The sequence below is a fragment of the Punica granatum genome, chromosome 1 (genome assembly GCF_007655135.1).
Source record: "Punica granatum isolate Tunisia-2019 chromosome 1, ASM765513v2, whole genome shotgun sequence".
Lineage (NCBI taxonomy): Eukaryota > Viridiplantae > Streptophyta > Magnoliopsida > Myrtales > Lythraceae > Punica > Punica granatum.
In genome coordinates, this window is record NC_045127.1 from 45,579,356 (window position 1) to 45,596,907 (window position 17,552).

At 38.9% G+C, this 17,552-nt stretch overlaps 5 protein-coding genes across 6 annotated transcripts; all 5 read right to left on the reverse strand.

Moving 5' to 3' along the window:
* Positions 1 to 387: 387 nt before the first annotated feature.
* LOC116201586 lies at positions 388 to 2,481 on the reverse strand. Its single transcript, XM_031532872.1, has 4 exons — positions 2,148 to 2,481; positions 2,035 to 2,070; positions 1,273 to 1,443; positions 388 to 721 (listed from the first exon to the last, which is right to left on the reverse strand). The coding sequence occupies exons 1-4, from the start codon at positions 2,409 to 2,411 to the stop codon at positions 503 to 505; spliced, it is 690 nt and encodes a 229-aa protein (XP_031388732.1). The 5' UTR covers positions 2,412 to 2,481; the 3' UTR covers positions 388 to 502.
* Positions 2,482 to 6,948: 4,467 nt separating this feature from the next.
* LOC116201551 lies at positions 6,949 to 8,550 on the reverse strand. The gene is made up of 2 exons (XM_031532816.1): positions 7,427 to 8,550; positions 6,949 to 7,309 (listed from the first exon to the last, which is right to left on the reverse strand). The coding sequence occupies exons 1-2, from the start codon at positions 8,477 to 8,479 to the stop codon at positions 7,127 to 7,129; spliced, it is 1,236 nt and encodes a 411-aa protein (XP_031388676.1). The 5' UTR covers positions 8,480 to 8,550; the 3' UTR covers positions 6,949 to 7,126.
* A 106-nt stretch (positions 8,551 to 8,656) lies between these two features.
* Positions 8,657 to 10,728, reverse strand: LOC116201566 (S-norcoclaurine synthase 1-like). The gene is made up of 4 exons (XM_031532840.1): positions 10,352 to 10,728; positions 9,805 to 10,052; positions 9,281 to 9,605; positions 8,657 to 9,029 (listed from the first exon to the last, which is right to left on the reverse strand). Exons 1-4 carry the CDS (start codon positions 10,607 to 10,609, stop codon positions 8,790 to 8,792), a joined length of 1,071 nt encoding a protein of 356 aa, XP_031388700.1. The 5' UTR covers positions 10,610 to 10,728; the 3' UTR covers positions 8,657 to 8,789.
* Positions 10,729 to 11,496: 768 nt separating this feature from the next.
* On the reverse strand, positions 11,497 to 13,251 carry LOC116201559 (peroxidase 20). Its single transcript, XM_031532826.1, has 4 exons — positions 12,982 to 13,251; positions 12,664 to 12,855; positions 12,378 to 12,543; positions 11,497 to 12,057 (listed from the first exon to the last, which is right to left on the reverse strand). The coding sequence occupies exons 1-4, from the start codon at positions 13,189 to 13,191 to the stop codon at positions 11,633 to 11,635; spliced, it is 993 nt and encodes a 330-aa protein (XP_031388686.1). The 5' UTR covers positions 13,192 to 13,251; the 3' UTR covers positions 11,497 to 11,632.
* A 669-nt stretch (positions 13,252 to 13,920) lies between these two features.
* On the reverse strand, positions 13,921 to 17,233 carry LOC116201574 (tobamovirus multiplication protein 2A-like). 2 transcript variants are annotated; one of them, XM_031532853.1, is made up of 7 exons: positions 17,073 to 17,233; positions 16,618 to 16,941; positions 15,869 to 15,968; positions 15,655 to 15,735; positions 15,464 to 15,568; positions 14,967 to 15,155; positions 13,921 to 14,361 (listed from the first exon to the last, which is right to left on the reverse strand). In XM_031532853.1, exons 2-7 carry the CDS (start codon positions 16,854 to 16,856, stop codon positions 14,257 to 14,259), a joined length of 819 nt encoding a protein of 272 aa, XP_031388713.1. In that variant the 5' UTR covers positions 16,857 to 16,941; positions 17,073 to 17,233; the 3' UTR covers positions 13,921 to 14,256. The 2 variants fall into 2 exon arrangements, with proteins under 2 accessions (XP_031388713.1, XP_031388719.1); XM_031532859.1 differs by having other exon boundaries at positions 16,618 to 16,975; positions 17,073 to 17,226.
* Positions 17,234 to 17,552: the final 319 nt, after the last annotated feature.

Here is a 17,552-nt window from a genome sequence, read left to right on the forward strand (position 1 = left end):
CGTGATTTGTATTATGTTCACGGTCGTTAAGGGTCTCCGGGGCTCCACTTTTGATTGAGGATGAGGGGCCTTTTAGATGCTGAGCAAGAGGAGCAGGAGGGAGGAGAATGTAATCGGATTCGGGCGTTCTGCAAATCGATCGAGTAGTGCAATAAGTGATTGACAAGAGCTAGTGAATCTCCTTTCACTTAAGATTTGACACTCTCCTGGAACTAGTTTGATTTTAGTTATTTCATCGGATGAAACCTATGCCGTTCACAGCCCCTACCATAATCAGTGGAAGGTGTCATTTTGATCACTAAAGTTATTTCAAACTTCCGAATGTTGTTTTCCGGAGACATGGTTCCATTGGAAAACAACGAAATCAAGCATGGTTTTTCCCATATGTACCCAAGATTATGATAACTGAAACAGTTCTCAGCGGTTTGATTCAATTCATTCTCAAGAGGCCAAAAATTGGTACAAGTAAAACTACAATGGGCAGAAGCATTAGCGGAGCGACTCATTTCCCCCATCTTGAGAGGATAAGCAATCCGATGATCGTGAGACAGACAGATGCCACAATGGCGACAACAAGTGCAAAGGCATAGACAGTGCCAGGAAGGTTCAAGTATTTCTGAATCTTCTTCAGTCCTCTATCAATTACAGGTGCCAGGGCAGCTGCTCCAGCCACTCGGAACGGCCTCGTCACATTATTCCCGGTCCACATAAGGATAACAATCTGCAATAACACGAGAAGACCTTTTCATGAGAATATATACAAAAAAGCTGGCTGTCATAATATGTGAATAAAAGGATCCAACTGCAAATAAAACCCGAACAGCTTTCCTGAGACACAAACTCCTAGCTATTACTGCACTTGAGATCTAGATCGAAATAGGTTTGCCCAACTGAACAAGCGAACCAGACCAATCCCATCAAAAAAGTATGGAGTTAGCTACTATGGCGGACAGAGACACACAGTAATGCACAATTGCACCCATACTTGAAATCTTATTTTTGGCTGTTCCTGTCCAACCTACTGCCGATGCTCAAAAATTATCTAATAATGTAAGATAAGGCCATTTTAATTGTGCTTTTGCCCCGTTTACTTACCCCCCAAAAAAAAAAAAGTATGATAAAGCCAATTTCATTATCGGAATAGAAAGACGTCTTTGCGTTTGCATGGTTGAAGTTCGAACCAGCTAGCAAAGAGACAGCTGACATTGTGACGAACCTACTAAATGATGCTGATGGCACGCAAGTTAATAGCTGAATGAAAGGAAAACTTACCCCTAGTAGTGCCTGCAGATTAGCAGCAGGGTTCTTCCCTGTACTCTTCTCGTATCCACAGAACGCGAGTATGAAGAAAGTAGTGTACGTGACCCCATCAAAGAGGCCGTAAGCAAGCACTGCCGCAAGTCCTAACTTCGCTAGCTTCGCACTCATTTCAGCCGAGTTAGCCTGAGGAGAACAACAAGAGAAGTTACATATCCCGTTTCCATCAAATGTAGGCAGCATTGACATTCACCCAACAACAGAGCTGACATTTTGATTTTGTAACAGCAATCCCGTTTCCAACGAATCTTTTCACATCCCAAATCTTAACACTGATCACTAATCAGCAGTCGGGGATTAATACTATGAAAGTAGCACTGAAGGTTCAACTTTTATCCAGGCTTGAGATTCTTCCCGAGTCTTAATCAAGACGCTTTACCAGCCCAAATGGTTTCAGCATCTTAATTCAGTAAACAGCAATCAAGATTCCGAACACAGCATCATAGATTCCGCACTGCACAATCACGAGACAACATTTCAAACGATGCACCAAAGGTTCAATCTTTAACTGGGTCTGGGCAGAAAGTGATGCTAAACGGTCACGGCATTTTCCATCGAAATTATACCATCCCGACTTCCTTCCCCCAAAGTAATGTTACGAAATCCCGATTTCCTATAACTAAACAGCAATCAGGTACTCATTGATGCTGTAAACGGAGCCAGAACTATCATTTATAACAAGGCATAAGAAATGGAGATGAAATTCAAAGGACCAACCTTCCATTTGCTCCAAAATCCCTTGGCCTGTTGGCTCTGCCAAAGAACAGGAACAGTCTCAGCATGCAATGCAATCAGAAGCAAGCATAGGGAGAGAGAAAGGAGAGAAAGACCTGCAACTGCTCATCTTTGCCCTCAAAGTCTTCCCCTGAAGGTGCTGATCCTCCACTGATGGAGCATTTCGGAGGATCTGAGAAAGGGTTCTGGCTCTTTAGCTTCACCGCGAGTGGACGACGGCTCTGATTCAGTCCACTTCCTCCTCCTCCGTAGCTGAAAGATGACTTCTTGCAACTGATGCAAAGCTTCCGGCTTTCCAGGAGATTCTGAGCTTCGAGCTGACGCCATTGATGGAGGTGAAGAGCTGCAGAGTAACCCATCTTTCACTCCGCTCTGCCATAAAGGTTCTGGGGCTGCTCCAATGGTTGTCAGAGCAAGATGAATATGACTATTATTATCTAATTTTCGTTTATTTTTGTGTACATAATTTAATTATACCGGTGATATAATATAGCGGCCAAAACACGTTTCTAAACCCCAATTTTGGACACTTTTACTATTTTTGTTCTAAATCATTTTTTTTTTACATTCTATCCTAATTTTTTTGCATTTTTGTCGTGTTATCATCTAGTTTTCCGTCGAAGAATGCATTCCCTGTCAAAATTTGAAGCCTTCAGACGAAAACTGACGGTCATTGTTACAAAATAATGACGTTTTATATTGAATTGTTGCAATTTTTTTTTGTATTGAAGTGTTATATTTATAGAAGGTTGTGTATCAATTTTGTAATTTTCTCTCTCGAATCCTACCAAAAGTGAACATCGGTCAAAGGTGCCAATGACAAAACCCTTCGATGCTTAAATCATAATAATCCCCATAACAAGATCGGGAATTAAGAGAAATAGATGAAAAATCCGCATTCAAAATGACGTTACTTTATACTCAAAGAGATATTTTCATATTCCTTTTTGAGTAATTTACGTGTCGCATTTCTACTATTATAAACGTTGAAAAGAGTTTTTTGTCTCACTTTCAATATTCTAAAATGCCTATACTAGTGTGTTTGATTTTAAAGTTAAGTAGAGTTGAATTTTGATTTTAATTGGGTTGCAATGATTGTGTTGTTGAATTATGAAAAAAGTAATGAATAGTTGAAAAAATTTAATATTAAAAATTGAATTGAATGATTAAAAAATTTGAAGAAAATGAAAAAAATAATTATTGTGTTGTTGATTTTTATTGTATAATGAGTAGAGTTAAAGTTAAAGTTAAAATTTTAAAAATTAATCATAAAACCAAATGAGTCTGATTTTTGAATTTATAAGAATTATTAGATAGAAATTATTGTAAATTCACCACAATAGCTACCGCACTCCTCTTGGTTTTTTCCACACTTTTTTCTTGCTCTCTCTCCCCCACAAATCTAACGTTGTGTACGACCTTTCTTTATCATAGCATAATTTGTTTCATAATTTATACTGTTATAAAGTCGGAAGGAAGATTTTTTTCTAACTTTCATTTTCCCAAAATTTCTTAAATAATAGGCTAATTAGTAAAATTCACATCCATATATATATATATATATATATAAACTTGACAACAAATACAATAAATCGGGATAGAATCGTAAATACTTATACAATTTAAGTGAGTTGGTAATTTTGTCCAATTAAAACTGATATATATATATATATGCATATATATTTATGATGCTACACATTTATACTATGGTTGTAATAATTGTAATTTCCAAAGAAGTAAAATTTTAATGCTATTAATTATGTTAGAGAAAAAATTATCTTATAAAATAAATAAACGTGGTATAAAGGAATTACTAATTAACTTGACACATTGACATTTTAATGTGTAAGGCAATAAACTACATAAAGTTAACGGCCAAATAATCTAAAACTCTTCCATAAAATTAATGTATGTGCAATATTAGATAGGATTTTATTGCATTGTAATAAAACACATGAAAATTGGTACATGACACCTATTCAATGCTTACTAAATTATTCAATTTAATGGTTGCAAAACGTTTTCCTTTATTTATAATGGTTAAAACACTTCGTCAGGTTAGTATTATGTGGCACTTAAGCCTTCTTCCATGCTTGACATGTAGCATTCGAGGCTCTCGTATCTTGACACATTGCTCCATCAGGTTCTGCCATTATCAGCCTCTGCCATATGTCAACTACATAGCATCTGATACTTCTCATATTCTTGACACATTGGCATATTAACAAATTAAAATTAAACTATTGATACATCGACATATTAAAATTACAAATAAATTACTAATATTATGAAAAGAATTATATACAATTATGGAAAATTATTTTTTGATACATCGATATGCCAATATATAATAACAATTATATTATAAAAATAATAAATAACTAATATATTTAAAAAATAATACATAATTTTAAAATTTACAAACGAATTACAAGTTAATCTCTTGACTCATTGACATGATAATGTGTAAATATAAAAATGATAAATTACTAATATTTAAAAATATATATATATATATATATATATTATTTTTTAAATTTAAAATGAATTACAAATTAAACTTGACATATTGACATTTTAATGTATAAGGTAATAAACTACATAACGTAAACAGGGCAAATAATTTAAAACTCTCTATAAAATTAACATATGTGTAATATTAAATAGAATTTTATTACATTGCAATAAAAACTTATGAAAATTGGTAAATAACACATAGTCAATGCCTATTAAATTATTCAAATAAATGGTTGTGAAACATTTCTCTTTATTTACCAATTGACGTGTTTTAATGTACCAAAAAGATTTAATATTGCATGTCTATATATAAAGCACCAAACTGTTAAAACCTTACGTCCATTCATGGGCGAAAGTAAATTCTCTCTTCCCTTGTTTCACTTCTTATAACTAATATCTCAGGTGAAATTATATTGGCAATTCGCCAAAAAAAAAAAAGATTTCCTTTGGGATAAATTATAAGAATTTAATCTTGTTGAATTTCCTTGCTCAGGATGATGGATCGATACATGCACTTACGTCAGCCAATTGTACATCGACTTTGAGTGTTGCGGGAGAAAATGAAAAGGGGAAGGGGGAAGAACCGTGTTTCTTATTTTTCTACATGTCTTCTCTCATTGTTCATTGCTTTCCTTTATATGTTGCAACAAATATGTCTCTTTAGTAAAATTTCATTAAGATTTTTCATAATTTTCTAAGAATTGGTAATGCAATTAGCTTACTAAGATTATTTAAAAACTATTATCATTCTTTAATCAGGCATTGCTTAAGAAACTTTTCTGTTAAATATTCTTTGAACAAGATATCTAGAACACAATTATGCTATGTAGGTATTTTATAATCATAGAACAAAATATGTAAATTCATTCATATACATTTTGTATAACGTGTTTTTCACCCCAACATCTAAATTAGTCGTGCAGAAAATATAACTCATACTTAGATGTCACTTGATTCTCTTTTAGCATTAGGAAAATAAATTTTCTATAAGCATTTTCTTTTATCTTTCCTCTTTCAATAAGAAAAAAAGGATAAAGATTGCAAAAATCATGCATTTTGAAATTTATAACAAATTAGTATTGTGATTCACCATTACTGTAATTTAATAAATCAGTTTTATGTATGAAAGAGGAAAAACCAGAGACTTTAAAAAATTTATCGTAAAAACATATTTATGATTCAAGCTAGAAACATTCTGATTTTACATTTCTTATTCGATTTTGGCGTAGTTTAGTTTATAATTAATGGCCTCTAAATTCAAGTACAAGCAATTTATTTTGTAATATTTATATTTAGAAAGATTATATTATTAATATTAGTATTAGAATATATGCCTTTTTAAAATATGAAAATCTCATCAGGAGCTTTAATTAATTGTCTTTTACAACTAACTTTTCTTAATAAATAATTTATTACTTTTACATGGCACTCTTACAATTTTGTTCAGTATGCCAATGAATTACACACTTCTATAAGTGTTACTAAGTTTTAGTGAATAAATGAAAATACTATTTAACTTATGTATAAAATATATACTTTTGAAAAGTCATTTTGAAATTCATATCCAAAACCTAGATATGCTTCGTTTGGATTCAAAGTGAGATTTTAAAATCTGACTTTAACTTAATTCTACCCACAACAAAACAAAATTATACCCACAACAAAACAAAATAACTCATACAAAGTCAAAGGGTGAGCCCCATTTATACTACTCTTTTTCAAAATCAAAATCTGATTTTAAAATGTTATTTACAAATCAAACGCATATTAACTATGAAGATTTTGTGCAAAAAAAAACATAAAATTCCCCGTGCAACGCACGAGTATGAGAACTAGTATATAATATAAATACATGAGAGTCCAAATGCCACGTGTCAAGCATAGAAGAAAGCTTGAGTGCTGCATGACAGAACCTAATGAAGTGTTCCTGCCATGATATATTATATATTGATTCAGGGGTTGGCTATGGTTTGGTTGTATCGAGGTAACGGTAATTGTGGAAGGTGGAAGGAATTTTTTTTTTTATTTTAACAGTTGTTTTATGTAATAATTAAATATTTTCGGCGTGAACTATCAAAATAATATTTTCGATGTATTTTGGGAATTTTTTTTAATATATAATTACATGATAGCCTCGAATGCCACGTGTCAATCTGGCGAAGTGTTCCTATTATATATATTATATATTGATTGATTCACGTGGAGAGTAAGATGAATCTATAAGAAGAGCATTTCACAGTTCCATGCCAGGAAACGAATCACATTGGTCTTCAGTCGAGGATAACTCAATGGAAATTTTGGTCACTGTGGATTATTTCGCAGCGACAGTTCAGGTTTAATAGTACAAAAGCAGTTGAATGATGGAATTAACGTCAACAGTCCGTGCAAGAGAATAAGCAATGGGATTGATGGAAGTTGTAGAATAAGCATTACTGTTGCTCGTGACAACTTATTTGATCTTTCTATACATATGGACGTACGTACGTCTTTTCGCTAGTTGATTCAAGCTTCACATATCTCATCTCTATCAACTTCATTCCCTTTTCATCTCGAACCATCATTTAGAGAGCTCCGAATGGAAGTTCGACAAGCTAGAGTATTTGTGAAATAGAGTCTCTAACTTTGTATGTAATGCTTCAACCTTTGATTTCAGTTCTGTTGTCAGTACAGCTGCCACGGTCTCGTCTTTTGCAACGTCGCTGACAAGTTTTACGAAGTTGGGATCCGAGGTAGGATTGTCCTGTTTATCAGCAGTCAAATCTCTCGTAAGTAACCTTATAAATAACTTCGCAGGTGATTTGTAAGCTCAAGTAAACTGGGGATCTTGTCAGTCTTTTGAGAAAATTTGAGAGGTTACCTCGGGGTCGATGCATTCAATATGCACTCCGTAGCTGCATTGCTCACAGTAGTAAACTGGATGCTTCGGGGTGATACTTTTCTTGCAAACCTCACAAGGGAACCAACCCGAGTTGCCTTTGGTGATTGATTCCTTAAGGGAGAGGGGATGCCGGTGATTGTTATGCTTTACGGTGCTCGCAAATGTAAGACAACTGGAATGGACATTGAACTTGCAGGGGACGCATCGGTAGATACGTTCAGTGGACCCTTTCCCACAGACACTGCAGACAAGCTCGAGAAATGTCAGCTCGAAGAATTCAAGTGGGTGCTGGCTGTGCTTCCCATGCTTAAGGGAAGGTGCTCGTGATGCGCAGGTAAGGTCCAGGTCGAACCCGCACTTTGAACAGTGGAAGATGTATCCATCTTTTATGTCCTTCCTGCAAGCATCACACCATTGCTTGCCCGAAGGGTAAGGAGATTTTGTGTTGAGAACCAGAGGGTGCGAAGGGTGGAAAGGATGTTGAATTTGTTCTGGGAACTGAGAGCATGACTTGTGCAGACAGAATTTCGGGCATTCGGGGCAGAAGTACGTGGGGCCGGAGACTGGCTTCTCGCAGCCTCTGCAACTGAGCCCTGCAGGATTCTTTTCTGGGCAATATCGAAGGATCAGGCTATGCTGGTGGGTGAAATGATGTATTTTTCTCGTCTTTTCTCGCGATGGGAGATTCAGGTCTGACAGGTTTCTCATGAAACAGCTCACATCGACGTTGTAGTCACACTCGCCACATCGGAAGACAAACCCAGGACATGTCTTTCCGCAGACGCTGCATTTAAGCGGCTTCAATGGATCAGGATGGTTGGGAACGAGGACAAGAGTGTGCTGGGGATGAAGAAGGCGGGATTTTGTTTCGCGTGGCAATTTTGCGCATTTCTCGTGGAGGAGGAACCCGCAATCGAAACAAGCGAAGGCCAGATAATCGATCGCGCTCGAGCACAAGTTGCAAGTCTCACCGTCTGTCTCGGTCCGGTCGAGGACCAGCAGATGCTCGTGGCTGAAGTGTTGTATCTCCATTACTGCTTTCTCTCGTTCTGCGATCGCTCTCTTTTTAATATTTTCTGTGTTGTTGACTTGCGTGTAGATTTCGAAGTTCAGATGTCTTTTATAGGATCAGAAACAGCATATGTACTTTACTTCATTAACCTTCATCTCTGGAAATAAGCAGCATATATACCTAACTTAAAAGGAGAGTAATAATAAAGTAGATTCCTATCTTTTCGATAGAAAATCATAATTCGTTTATTCGCTCAACTGTCTGGTATGCCTGGAATAAACATTCTCAAGAGGAACAGCATCAACAGGTGAAGTGTTATGTTCGTTACATCTAGATTCTTATGTGGTCTAAGAGGCTTTTCCCGTCGAGTTTGCTGGAGATGACGAGCTTGATGTATTCCTCATGGCTCAGGGTCCTATACTGTGCGCAGCTCTGTGTAGTGAGATCTTGCAGAGGTCCAATCACGGTTGTTAAGTTCGGGCTGTGGAAGGCAGCTATGGAGAGCCGCTCTCTTGCAGGGTCCACCACCGCCCTGTGCTCTATGCTCCTGTACTCTCCGTTGCTCATTATCTGCATCAAACAAATTACCAACCCTTTAGCTGAAGAAAAAATATAATTAACTTAACTCTATGAAGAGAACTTTGAATGGTCTTTCTGCTCGGTGTCACGGCATGGATACGAGCACAGGATCCATCACTTTCAGGCTAAACTATGGCCCACTAGCCGAGTCATCCATGCTCATACTATACATATTGCAGAAGGATAATCTAGGAATTTCGTGTTAGCTAACCTGGTTCAAAACTTACAATTAGCATAATTACCTCGATAACGTCTCCAACGTTCACTATAAATGCCCCTGGGAAGGGCTTGATGGGTAACCAATTTCCGTTTTTCTTGATCTGCAGCCCATCAACTTCGTTCGCCTGAACTAGTAGTGTCAGGCCAGTGGCATCGGAGTGGCAAGTCAGGCCCATGACCCTGCTCGCCTGTGGACAGGGTGGATAATAGTTCATTCGGATCCCCTGCACTCCATCTCCGAACATGTTCACAAGTTTGTCGGGATCAACTCCCAAGTTCATAGCCATGGACCTTAGGATGCGTGCCGAGATTCCAGCGATCTCTGAGGAGTATCTCTCAAGGGTCGCCCTGGATTCACAGAGAAACAAGAAAATTTTGCTTAAGAGGAAGTTGCTTAGCTGAACCAATCTATTGAGATAGAGAATATCTAGAAAATTAATGTTGCTGATTGCACTACAGTACTCCACAAGGCATGTCAATGATAAAGCATCCTGCAGAGTGCTATCTGACAACGTAAAAAAGATTCCGAAAATTGGCGAGCAGTTACTTGAAGGATGAGGGATTGTTTGGCCAAAACTGCAAGTTCCGCTGAGAAACCGGTTGTGGAAGAAGGAAGAGCATGTCTCCCCAGTCGAGCTTCTGGTCTTCTGACACGACGAAAGCTTGCCCATAGCCTTCAATGTTGTTCGGTAGCTGAGCATATGCCTTTTTCTCTTCCAGTGGCAGCTTAAAGAACCTCTCAGTATCATTCTTCATTTGCAGGATGGCCTCATCAGGGATTCCATGATTTAGCAACTGCATCACAAGAGCAAGTTGCTTGACACGAAGTTGATTTGCAAAACTCATCTGTTTGACTTGTTTAGTTTACGAATAGAGAACTGCACTGAAAATACTCCCTGCTGGTTCCAAAGAATTAGGAACAAGGGTACACTTTGTCCGCTTGAGCTTGCAGGACAATTTACTTACTCGATCCAACAAGTTTTACCCATACTTACGTAAAAGTAAATTATTTTCTCAATATAGGAAGTGTAAAAGCTGAGAGGAAGTATCCATATATAATGCGAAACTCGAAGAAAATTCCGGGAGATCTGTACCTGGAAAAATCCCCATTCTTTGCAAGCTAAGTGAAGCTTCTCAAGTTCATGCTGATCTTCTGCTTGGTTCCCACTAAGTTTACTCAGATCAATGATTGGAATCTGCAGGGACTCACCCAACCAAACTTCGCCAAGCTCACATGTTGATCTCAAATATCGAGCCGGAACTTCCTCCGAGCACTTTGCAGCAAGATCCTGCACATTCTCGACTGGTAAAGACCCACCAAAGTTGCTTAGATTGAGGACCCCAGTTTCCATCCTCTCTCACTGTCTTTATCTCGTGATCTACTAGTGTTTTTTGGAGACAACATTAATACTTCTTATAGCACTCTTTCGATGATATCAAAGTGATGAGGAGCAGCTTTCGCATTTGTTTGGTTGTTGGTTAGATGTTTGCACTCCGAGAATCTGTATCTGCACTTTTTCTTTAGGGACGGCAGGGAGAGTTCTTGTCTCCTTCTGGTCCTTTCAATAATCATCAGTTGATTGGGACTTGTGGACCCAACCAATTCAGATCTCTCTTTTCCTTTTACCATTAAGGTGTTAAGTACAGCAGGACAAAGAAGACAGCCACAAGGATGACGAATCTTACCGGTACCGGGTGTCACTGTTGTTGCCGTTGCAAAGACTCAGAGACCGATGACAAAAAGACGTGATCCTTCTGATGAATTCTCGATTGCAACCCCATCTAAGAAATAATTTGTCGAAGGGAACTTGGCCCAAGATGGAAGTAACTGATGGGAAAGACGAGAGAATGGGTGCATCTATCAGCCAGGGATGGAAAAGGCTGCACGATATACTTTGACTTAAGATGGATCAGCTCATGATGTTGTAACAAGTTCGTATTTCATCACACAGGGAGCTTCAATGTCTGCATTGATTTTCCATGCGTTCAGATAAGGGTCTTTCATAGATACCACTGACGGGCTTCGGAGCCATCTCAATCAAGCTTACGAGCAGGTGCATATGATGATTCATATGTTGTCATTGCAGGGTCCCAGTAAAAGACATCGATAACATTAAGATTGCTCATCAAGAAAAGAAAGGAAGGGAAAGGTAAAAAAAGAAAAACCCATTCTTTATATGCTCCTGCGTCTTTCACTGGCTAATCCTAAATCATATCCGTATCTACTCGCAATGGTTAGTAAGAGTATGCATTAAAAGCCCGTGGTTTGTTATTCATCGGAATGTTTCTGCCAAGAGCTCATATAACACCCTAACAATCAAGAAGCAAATGGTGTGGAACTTTCATATTTTTGACAAAAAAGGGGCTCCTTTTTGCTAAATATTGACAAGTCGACAATTTCTCCTGATCTCTCCTTGAACACCTGTCAATACATTGATGTTTCCCATCTTCACAATTGACTCCACGAATGAACTGAAAAAAGCCTGTCGGTCGGAGGCATAGTACCAGACCCGACTCAAGATCTCTCCTTCATGATCTTCATTCACCAGCACATTATCAGAATGCAACAGTCCTCTCTCCTGCAAGATATTGATGAAGTACTCATTGTCGAACAAATTCTTGGTGACATAATCCAGAGGAGCCAATCTCTGATCACCCCCTGTCTCCGGGCAGATTGAACTTAGGACCCTTCTGAAGGTTGTCTGCTTCTGATAACGGTCATGATATTCCTCGGGATTATAATCCTGGTACACCCGCTGCCTGAAGCTCAGGCATCTCGCCCTTCCAAACGTGTGACTGCCTGTTTATCATGCTCCCAAATCGAATCTTTACGTATTGTGTACATTGTCGAGAATAAAAGGATTTTTTTTTTTTCACTAGTTCATTTTCTTCATTGGGAAACAAAATGAAGGAAAATCTGTGTTTTCTAGCATCGGAAAGGACGTAATCGATCATAGAACGTACAGTAAAGCACAACCATGCATATTCTTTTCCTTATTAACTCGGTATTTCGGGAATAAGAAAAAATAAATATCCGAAAAATCTCGATCATCTGGATAGAAAACTGAATCTACAATGCAGAGTTAAAGAGTGTTCAAAAACAAGGGAGGAAGAGACTACCTGATAGAGCAACCAAGTCTCCAATGTCAAGACCTTGTTGCCCGAAATTGGCAATGAGACCTACAAGTGAGGAGTTCGGAAGAGGGATGAACTGGTTGGCTCCAGTGAAGCTTGCCGTCAACGAGTCTCTCCTCCCAAGCCACACTTCCCAACTCGGTCCTCCTCTCTTTCCATGGAAACACAAAAACTCATAAGATTACAAAAAAGAATCTATAGACGTGACCAAGGTTTTCCTGCAGAGATGCATGCAACTATTTCAGGATATAATAAAATTTTGCGGCTGTACCAGTACGACAGAGTCACGGGCGGCAATGGCCAAGATATCAGCACACGAGACAGTATGGGGGCACGCTTCTTCCAGGTAATATTTTATCTCGTCAATGACCTCAAACCCACGCACCGAGTTGATGTTGGGTCCTGCTAGCTTCTCGCTCAAAATGCCGCCGACGCTGTCCAACAAAATCGATCCATCGCAACCCTGATTCAACCTCAAAATGACGGACAAAGGAATCACGGACAAGGAAGAAGCTATTAGTATCATGCCTACTGACCATTTTCGACAATTTAACTATTCAAGTGTCACTCTTGGTTCGAGCTTTCTGACCATGACAAAACAGTCGTGGAAATGGAGACGGAGAAGGGATGCGGCCATTCGAGGGTCTCTTAAAACCGCACGTGCCACAACCCTCTGGACAATCTCTTCTGCAAAAGGGCAACTCTCTCTATAGTATCCTACAACCAGGGGCTCCCCTTCGACTAAACTTCCAATCCCGCATTGCAGGGCGAGTACTAAGATTATAACAGGAAAGAACATCCTCGTAGGTTGCTGCAAGTTAGTGGTTTCGGTGTCGCGAAGTACGCCGGAGAACAATGTGATTGCCATATATATATATATAGATAGATGTATATGCATATTGCATGTGAATATTGCATAACATGGAATACTCCCACCAGAACGAGTTTTCTTTTCTTGTTGACAGTTAATGTTGTTTTCTTGTGTGCTTTCGCACCAACCTTATCTTAAAGCAATGTCTGCGAAGAATGAACATCGTAATATCAAAGTGGATGCAACTAACCCAACCAACTTTTCTTGTCTTTCTAATCGATCGAACCAGTCTATTGAAAGCTATTAATGCTGTGTTTGGGTCAGCGATGATCTTAGAATACCATGACTCAGTCATCGCCGCAAGACAAAAGATCAATATACTGTAACGAAAAGGGAAAAAATCCACGGTATAAACCTTGCTTCTCAGTCCTCACCAAGATAAATTAGCCAACCAGCAACCAAAGCAGTATTCACAACCACCAAAACTTTTCGCTTGTTCTCACCTTTAATACCAGAACCCACCTAATCATTTGCAGGTCCAAAGGCGAGAACATTAACAGCTTCGCGCAGGTTTTGCTAATCAAACTCATGTCTAGTTGGGGAAATTGTAGCTTTATGCATGTTTTGCACCTATTCAGGTATTGCGGTGCAAGGTCGGTAGCAGCCATTAGCACCGAGCATCGATGATACACTACACCTTTTTAATCTAAGAGGGCATGTCGGAATTCACTTATGAACATTCCCCAAAAGAAAGAAATTCACTTTTGGACAGCAACAGTCTGTCTGACCCTTCTGATGCAACAGAGAAATGGACAAACCAGTCACCTGGAGGACAACTCCCACTGTTAAAAACTCATCAGACAATGCCATTTACAAACCGAAATGCTAATGAGAGCCGAGACATGGAAAACCAAAAGGAGAGCATTCATCTCTTAGGTACAAAAAGCTCGAAGAGGAAGAACAGCAGCTCCTCTCTGGCTTTTACGAAGTCTTTCGCATCATTTTGTCTCATACTGGGACTACATAACTTAGAACTGACACCCAAGGACCACACTACATGATGGTGCATCGGCTCTTCTGTTCTGTTGGCTGAGATTCTTGCTGGGCCCTGCTTGACTCGGCCGGGTTGTATGTGAACTGCGAAGTATTGAGCCCGTACTGTACTCATAAGAAACAAGGAAAATTATATCAGCAATAATTCCACGCAAAACCAGTCAAGTTTCATGCAAGAATTATACAAGAGAGAGAGAGAGTGCCAATTCGACCAACATCCAGATCCTGTAATCAAGAACTCTGTGATTTGAGCAACTCATCAAAATTCAAGCAGATATCGCACCCTAAAATCTAAGGCGATGGCAAATTCTATTTTTGCACTGTCATCAGAAAAATTCTACCAAAAAAGTTTGCACCATGAAATTGCATGCTCTAGTCTAGACATCTTCCCAATTTGCACCAATTCCATCAATCAATCAAAATTTTATCAGAAACAGCAGGTAGCCATGATATTGCACTTGATTTAAAGCCCATATACAAAGGTAAAAGAAGTATTTATGAGAGCAATTGCATATAGAGATTGGAATTAGTTGCCTGCAGTGGTTTCTTTCTGGGATTTTGGACTACGTAACTGTTGACTGTCAAACGTTCAGTCAGCTAAACCTCAGGGTGCAAAGTATCACCGCACAAACATTTAGGATGCAGAAAGTAATTTTCCCAAAAAAGTTAAATCATCTGATAGATTTTATTATGATAGAGGTGATGAAGACCTTTTCCCTCATGCGGGTACTCCAAGCATCAGTTCTAGTTGGCAGCTGTTCCGGGGGGCCAGCAACAGGAACATTATTAATCAGAGGCTGCCGAATCTGCTGTCTTGGGTCAATCAATTCATCATCACTGTCGTACACTACAGGCTTGTTTGCTGCCCTGACTATAAGGGCCAACACGAAAACCAGAACCTGTATATAGTTACAAAACACATCACTCCCAGGGTCATCGAGGCAGCGCCATGGAAGAATGTATTTAGGACTTCCTAAGAGGATGGACCATATGATCACCACTCGCAACAGAGGTCAAAACAAATTTCAGTGTAAGTTCGAAAGTTTCACAGCTAAGAATATATTACCGTGCTTAAAGACAAGATTGTAGCCAGAAAACAAATAGAATAAAAATATATAAGAAAGAGGAATTTCAGCAAAATTGCTGCAACTTAGAGGTTCCATCAGAGAGAAAAAAAAAATAAATAAATAAACCAAGGAACCCTTACCTGCAAAACAACAATTCCAAGAGCAACCCATTTGATAATTTCCCAATGCTCTTTCAGGAAATCATATATCATTGTGAAATCTCCTGTTTTGTCGGTTGGTAGTTCCTGCAATTGTACGCTTCAGATCAATAGGCAAATATATAATATAGAAATTCAAAATATCAGCAAACTAGGACTAAAAAGAAACCTACTTCTTCCCAGCTTTTGTCAAAGTACACGAAAGCTGCACATCCCAACTCCACCAAGATCAAAAGGATTATCAACACCGCATACTAAGTGCGATTAAGGAAACCACTCATCAACAACTTGACTCTGAATGAAATGCGAGACTGTATCAAGAAACAAATTTTTATACGATATCTCAACAGAGTAGTCATCATGAAAATAGAACTAAGAAAAGGATACACAGCTCAAGAAGAAGGTGTTCTGCGTGCAAATTCCAATGCAACCAAAAAAAGATATGATGAAGAGGACCACTCCAATACCGATAAACAAGTATACGAACCTGAAACAACAACCGACACAGGAAAAACAAGGATTAATTTTGTTTCTGAAAAAAGAAAAAGTATATAATAGATGATGCTCGTTTCATGCCAATCAAGGATCAAAAGAACTTCGAAGAGGTTACTGCAATATCTCACTCATCGTGACCTATTCTCTCGGACTTCAGAGGGGGTAACCCTACATCAACTCCCACGTAATTTTCTTCCACAGTCACTATGACTTTTGGTTCCATTAAAATATCAATAGAACAGGGCCGGCTTTCACATAGCCGACCAAGTCATACTATCAACACATAACCAGAGAACTAATTATGCTAAAATGCGACAAGAAAGTGCTAGAAACCTTTCACTGCAAAACAAGAAATGACTGTCACACATTCTCAACCAAAATCTGCAAATAGTGATGGAACACAAGGACTGGGGAGTTCCCCACTTCCCAAAATTCTAACAAATTCTCTCGGATCGCTTCCTCAGAACTTTAATTGACTCTTCTTCCTACCTATCTCAATTCAGCTTTCGTGGAACTCATTCCTGCTGTCCCGAAATTACTATTCCCTCATAAAGAGCTTAACCTCGCATAAGTATGGAGCTTTTTGTCCAAACTAGCAACACCCAACAATTCCAATTACACAAAATAAAGGTGACACATACCAAGCTTTCGGCAGGCTCCCGAGAGTGCTGGCAGACAGAGAGATGGCGACGAGCATAGGGCGACCGAGCGGAATTGAACCCTCGTCGCTTCCGAAAGGCGGGACTTCCACGGAATCGCTCGACGCCCTCTTGTACTCCACGAACAGGTAGATTCCATACCCCACCATAGCCAACCCCACGAGGGTCAACAAGAAGTTCAGGAGCTTCAGTAGACACTGCAAGAACCCTTTGCATGCCATCCTCTTTACACTTTCCCAAAACCTCCCACTCAAAGCTCAAACGGGTATCCTTCTATTTCATCAAATTTCCAACCGAACTCCTCTCCTACATGAACGAAGCCCGCAGATCAACTCAGTACCTCAAAACGGAAAGGAACAATGAGCACATACTCGAAAAGCTGACCCAGATGAAGAAACAGCCGCTACTCAGCAAACAAGCTCGAGTCACGAGATTACCTGAGCTGACCGACTTCCTCCTTGGGATTCTGAGATGAGAGAGAGGAAGAGGGACACGGGGAAAGAGGGAAAGGTAAGGTACAGAGCATTAACGCCTTGTCCGAGAACACTCTGTCAAGTTTTCTGCTAAGTCTGAAGCTTTGCGCAGAAACGCCGGGGCCACGTGCTAAATGACGACTTTGTCCCCACGAGGATTGGGTTCCTTACGGACCCACCCGAAGTAAAGCATGGGTAAATTGGGAAAATGAATGAACGAGAAAAAGTCTACCGGCTTTCCACAACTTCTCCGGTTATCTTTTTATGAAAGAATGTTAGGAAGTTGAGAAAGTCGCACGCTCGAAATAAAATATCACGAGTTCAAACTTTTCTTTTTTAGTGAGGTTTTTCGTTTTTTTTTTTTCGTTATTTATATTCTTGTACTGTGTCATTAATTTTTTTATAACTGAAAAAGAAATTGAATATTCAAAGACTATATGATAC

Coding starts and splice junctions, on each gene's coding strand:
- LOC116201574 (XM_031532853.1), bottom strand. CDS start 16,856: ATGGCATGCAAAGGGTTCTTGCAGTGTCTACTGAAGCTCCTGAACTTC. Junction 15,969..16,617: donor GGGAGCCTGCCGAAAGCTTG/GTATGTGTCACC, acceptor TTGTTGTTTCAG/GTTCGTATACTTGTTTATCG. Junction 15,569..15,654: donor TTGACAAAAGCTGGGAAGAA/GTAGGTTTCTTT, acceptor GTACAATTGCAG/GAACTACCAACCGACAAAAC.
- LOC116201559 (XM_031532826.1), bottom strand. CDS start 13,191: ATGTTCTTTCCTGTTATAATCTTAGTACTCGCCCTGCAATGCGGGATT. Junction 12,856..12,981: donor TCCACGACTGTTTTGTCATG/GTCAGAAAGCTC, acceptor AGGTTGAATCAG/GGTTGCGATGGATCGATTTT. Junction 12,058..12,377: donor AGACTTGGTTGCTCTATCAG/GTAGTCTCTTCC, acceptor CATGATAAACAG/GCAGTCACACGTTTGGAAGG.
- LOC116201551 (XM_031532816.1), bottom strand. CDS start 8,479: ATGGAGATACAACACTTCAGCCACGAGCATCTGCTGGTCCTCGACCGG. Junction 7,310..7,426: donor TTGAATGCATCGACCCCGAG/GTAACCTCTCAA, acceptor GCTGATAAACAG/GACAATCCTACCTCGGATCC.
- LOC116201586 (XM_031532872.1), bottom strand. CDS start 2,411: ATGGGTTACTCTGCAGCTCTTCACCTCCATCAATGGCGTCAGCTCGAA. Junction 1,444..2,034: donor GATTTTGGAGCAAATGGAAG/GTTGGTCCTTTG, acceptor TGTTCTCCTCAG/GCTAACTCGGCTGAAATGAG. Junction 722..1,272: donor ATCTGCAGGCACTACTAGGG/GTAAGTTTTCCT, acceptor GTGTTATTGCAG/ATTGTTATCCTTATGTGGAC.
- LOC116201566 (XM_031532840.1), bottom strand. CDS start 10,609: ATGGAAACTGGGGTCCTCAATCTAAGCAACTTTGGTGGGTCTTTACCA. Junction 10,053..10,351: donor AAGAATGGGGATTTTTCCAG/GTACAGATCTCC, acceptor CTTGTGATGCAG/TTGCTAAATCATGGAATCCC. Junction 9,606..9,804: donor AACAATCCCTCATCCTTCAA/GTAACTGCTCGC, acceptor CTGTGAATCCAG/GGCGACCCTTGAGAGATACT.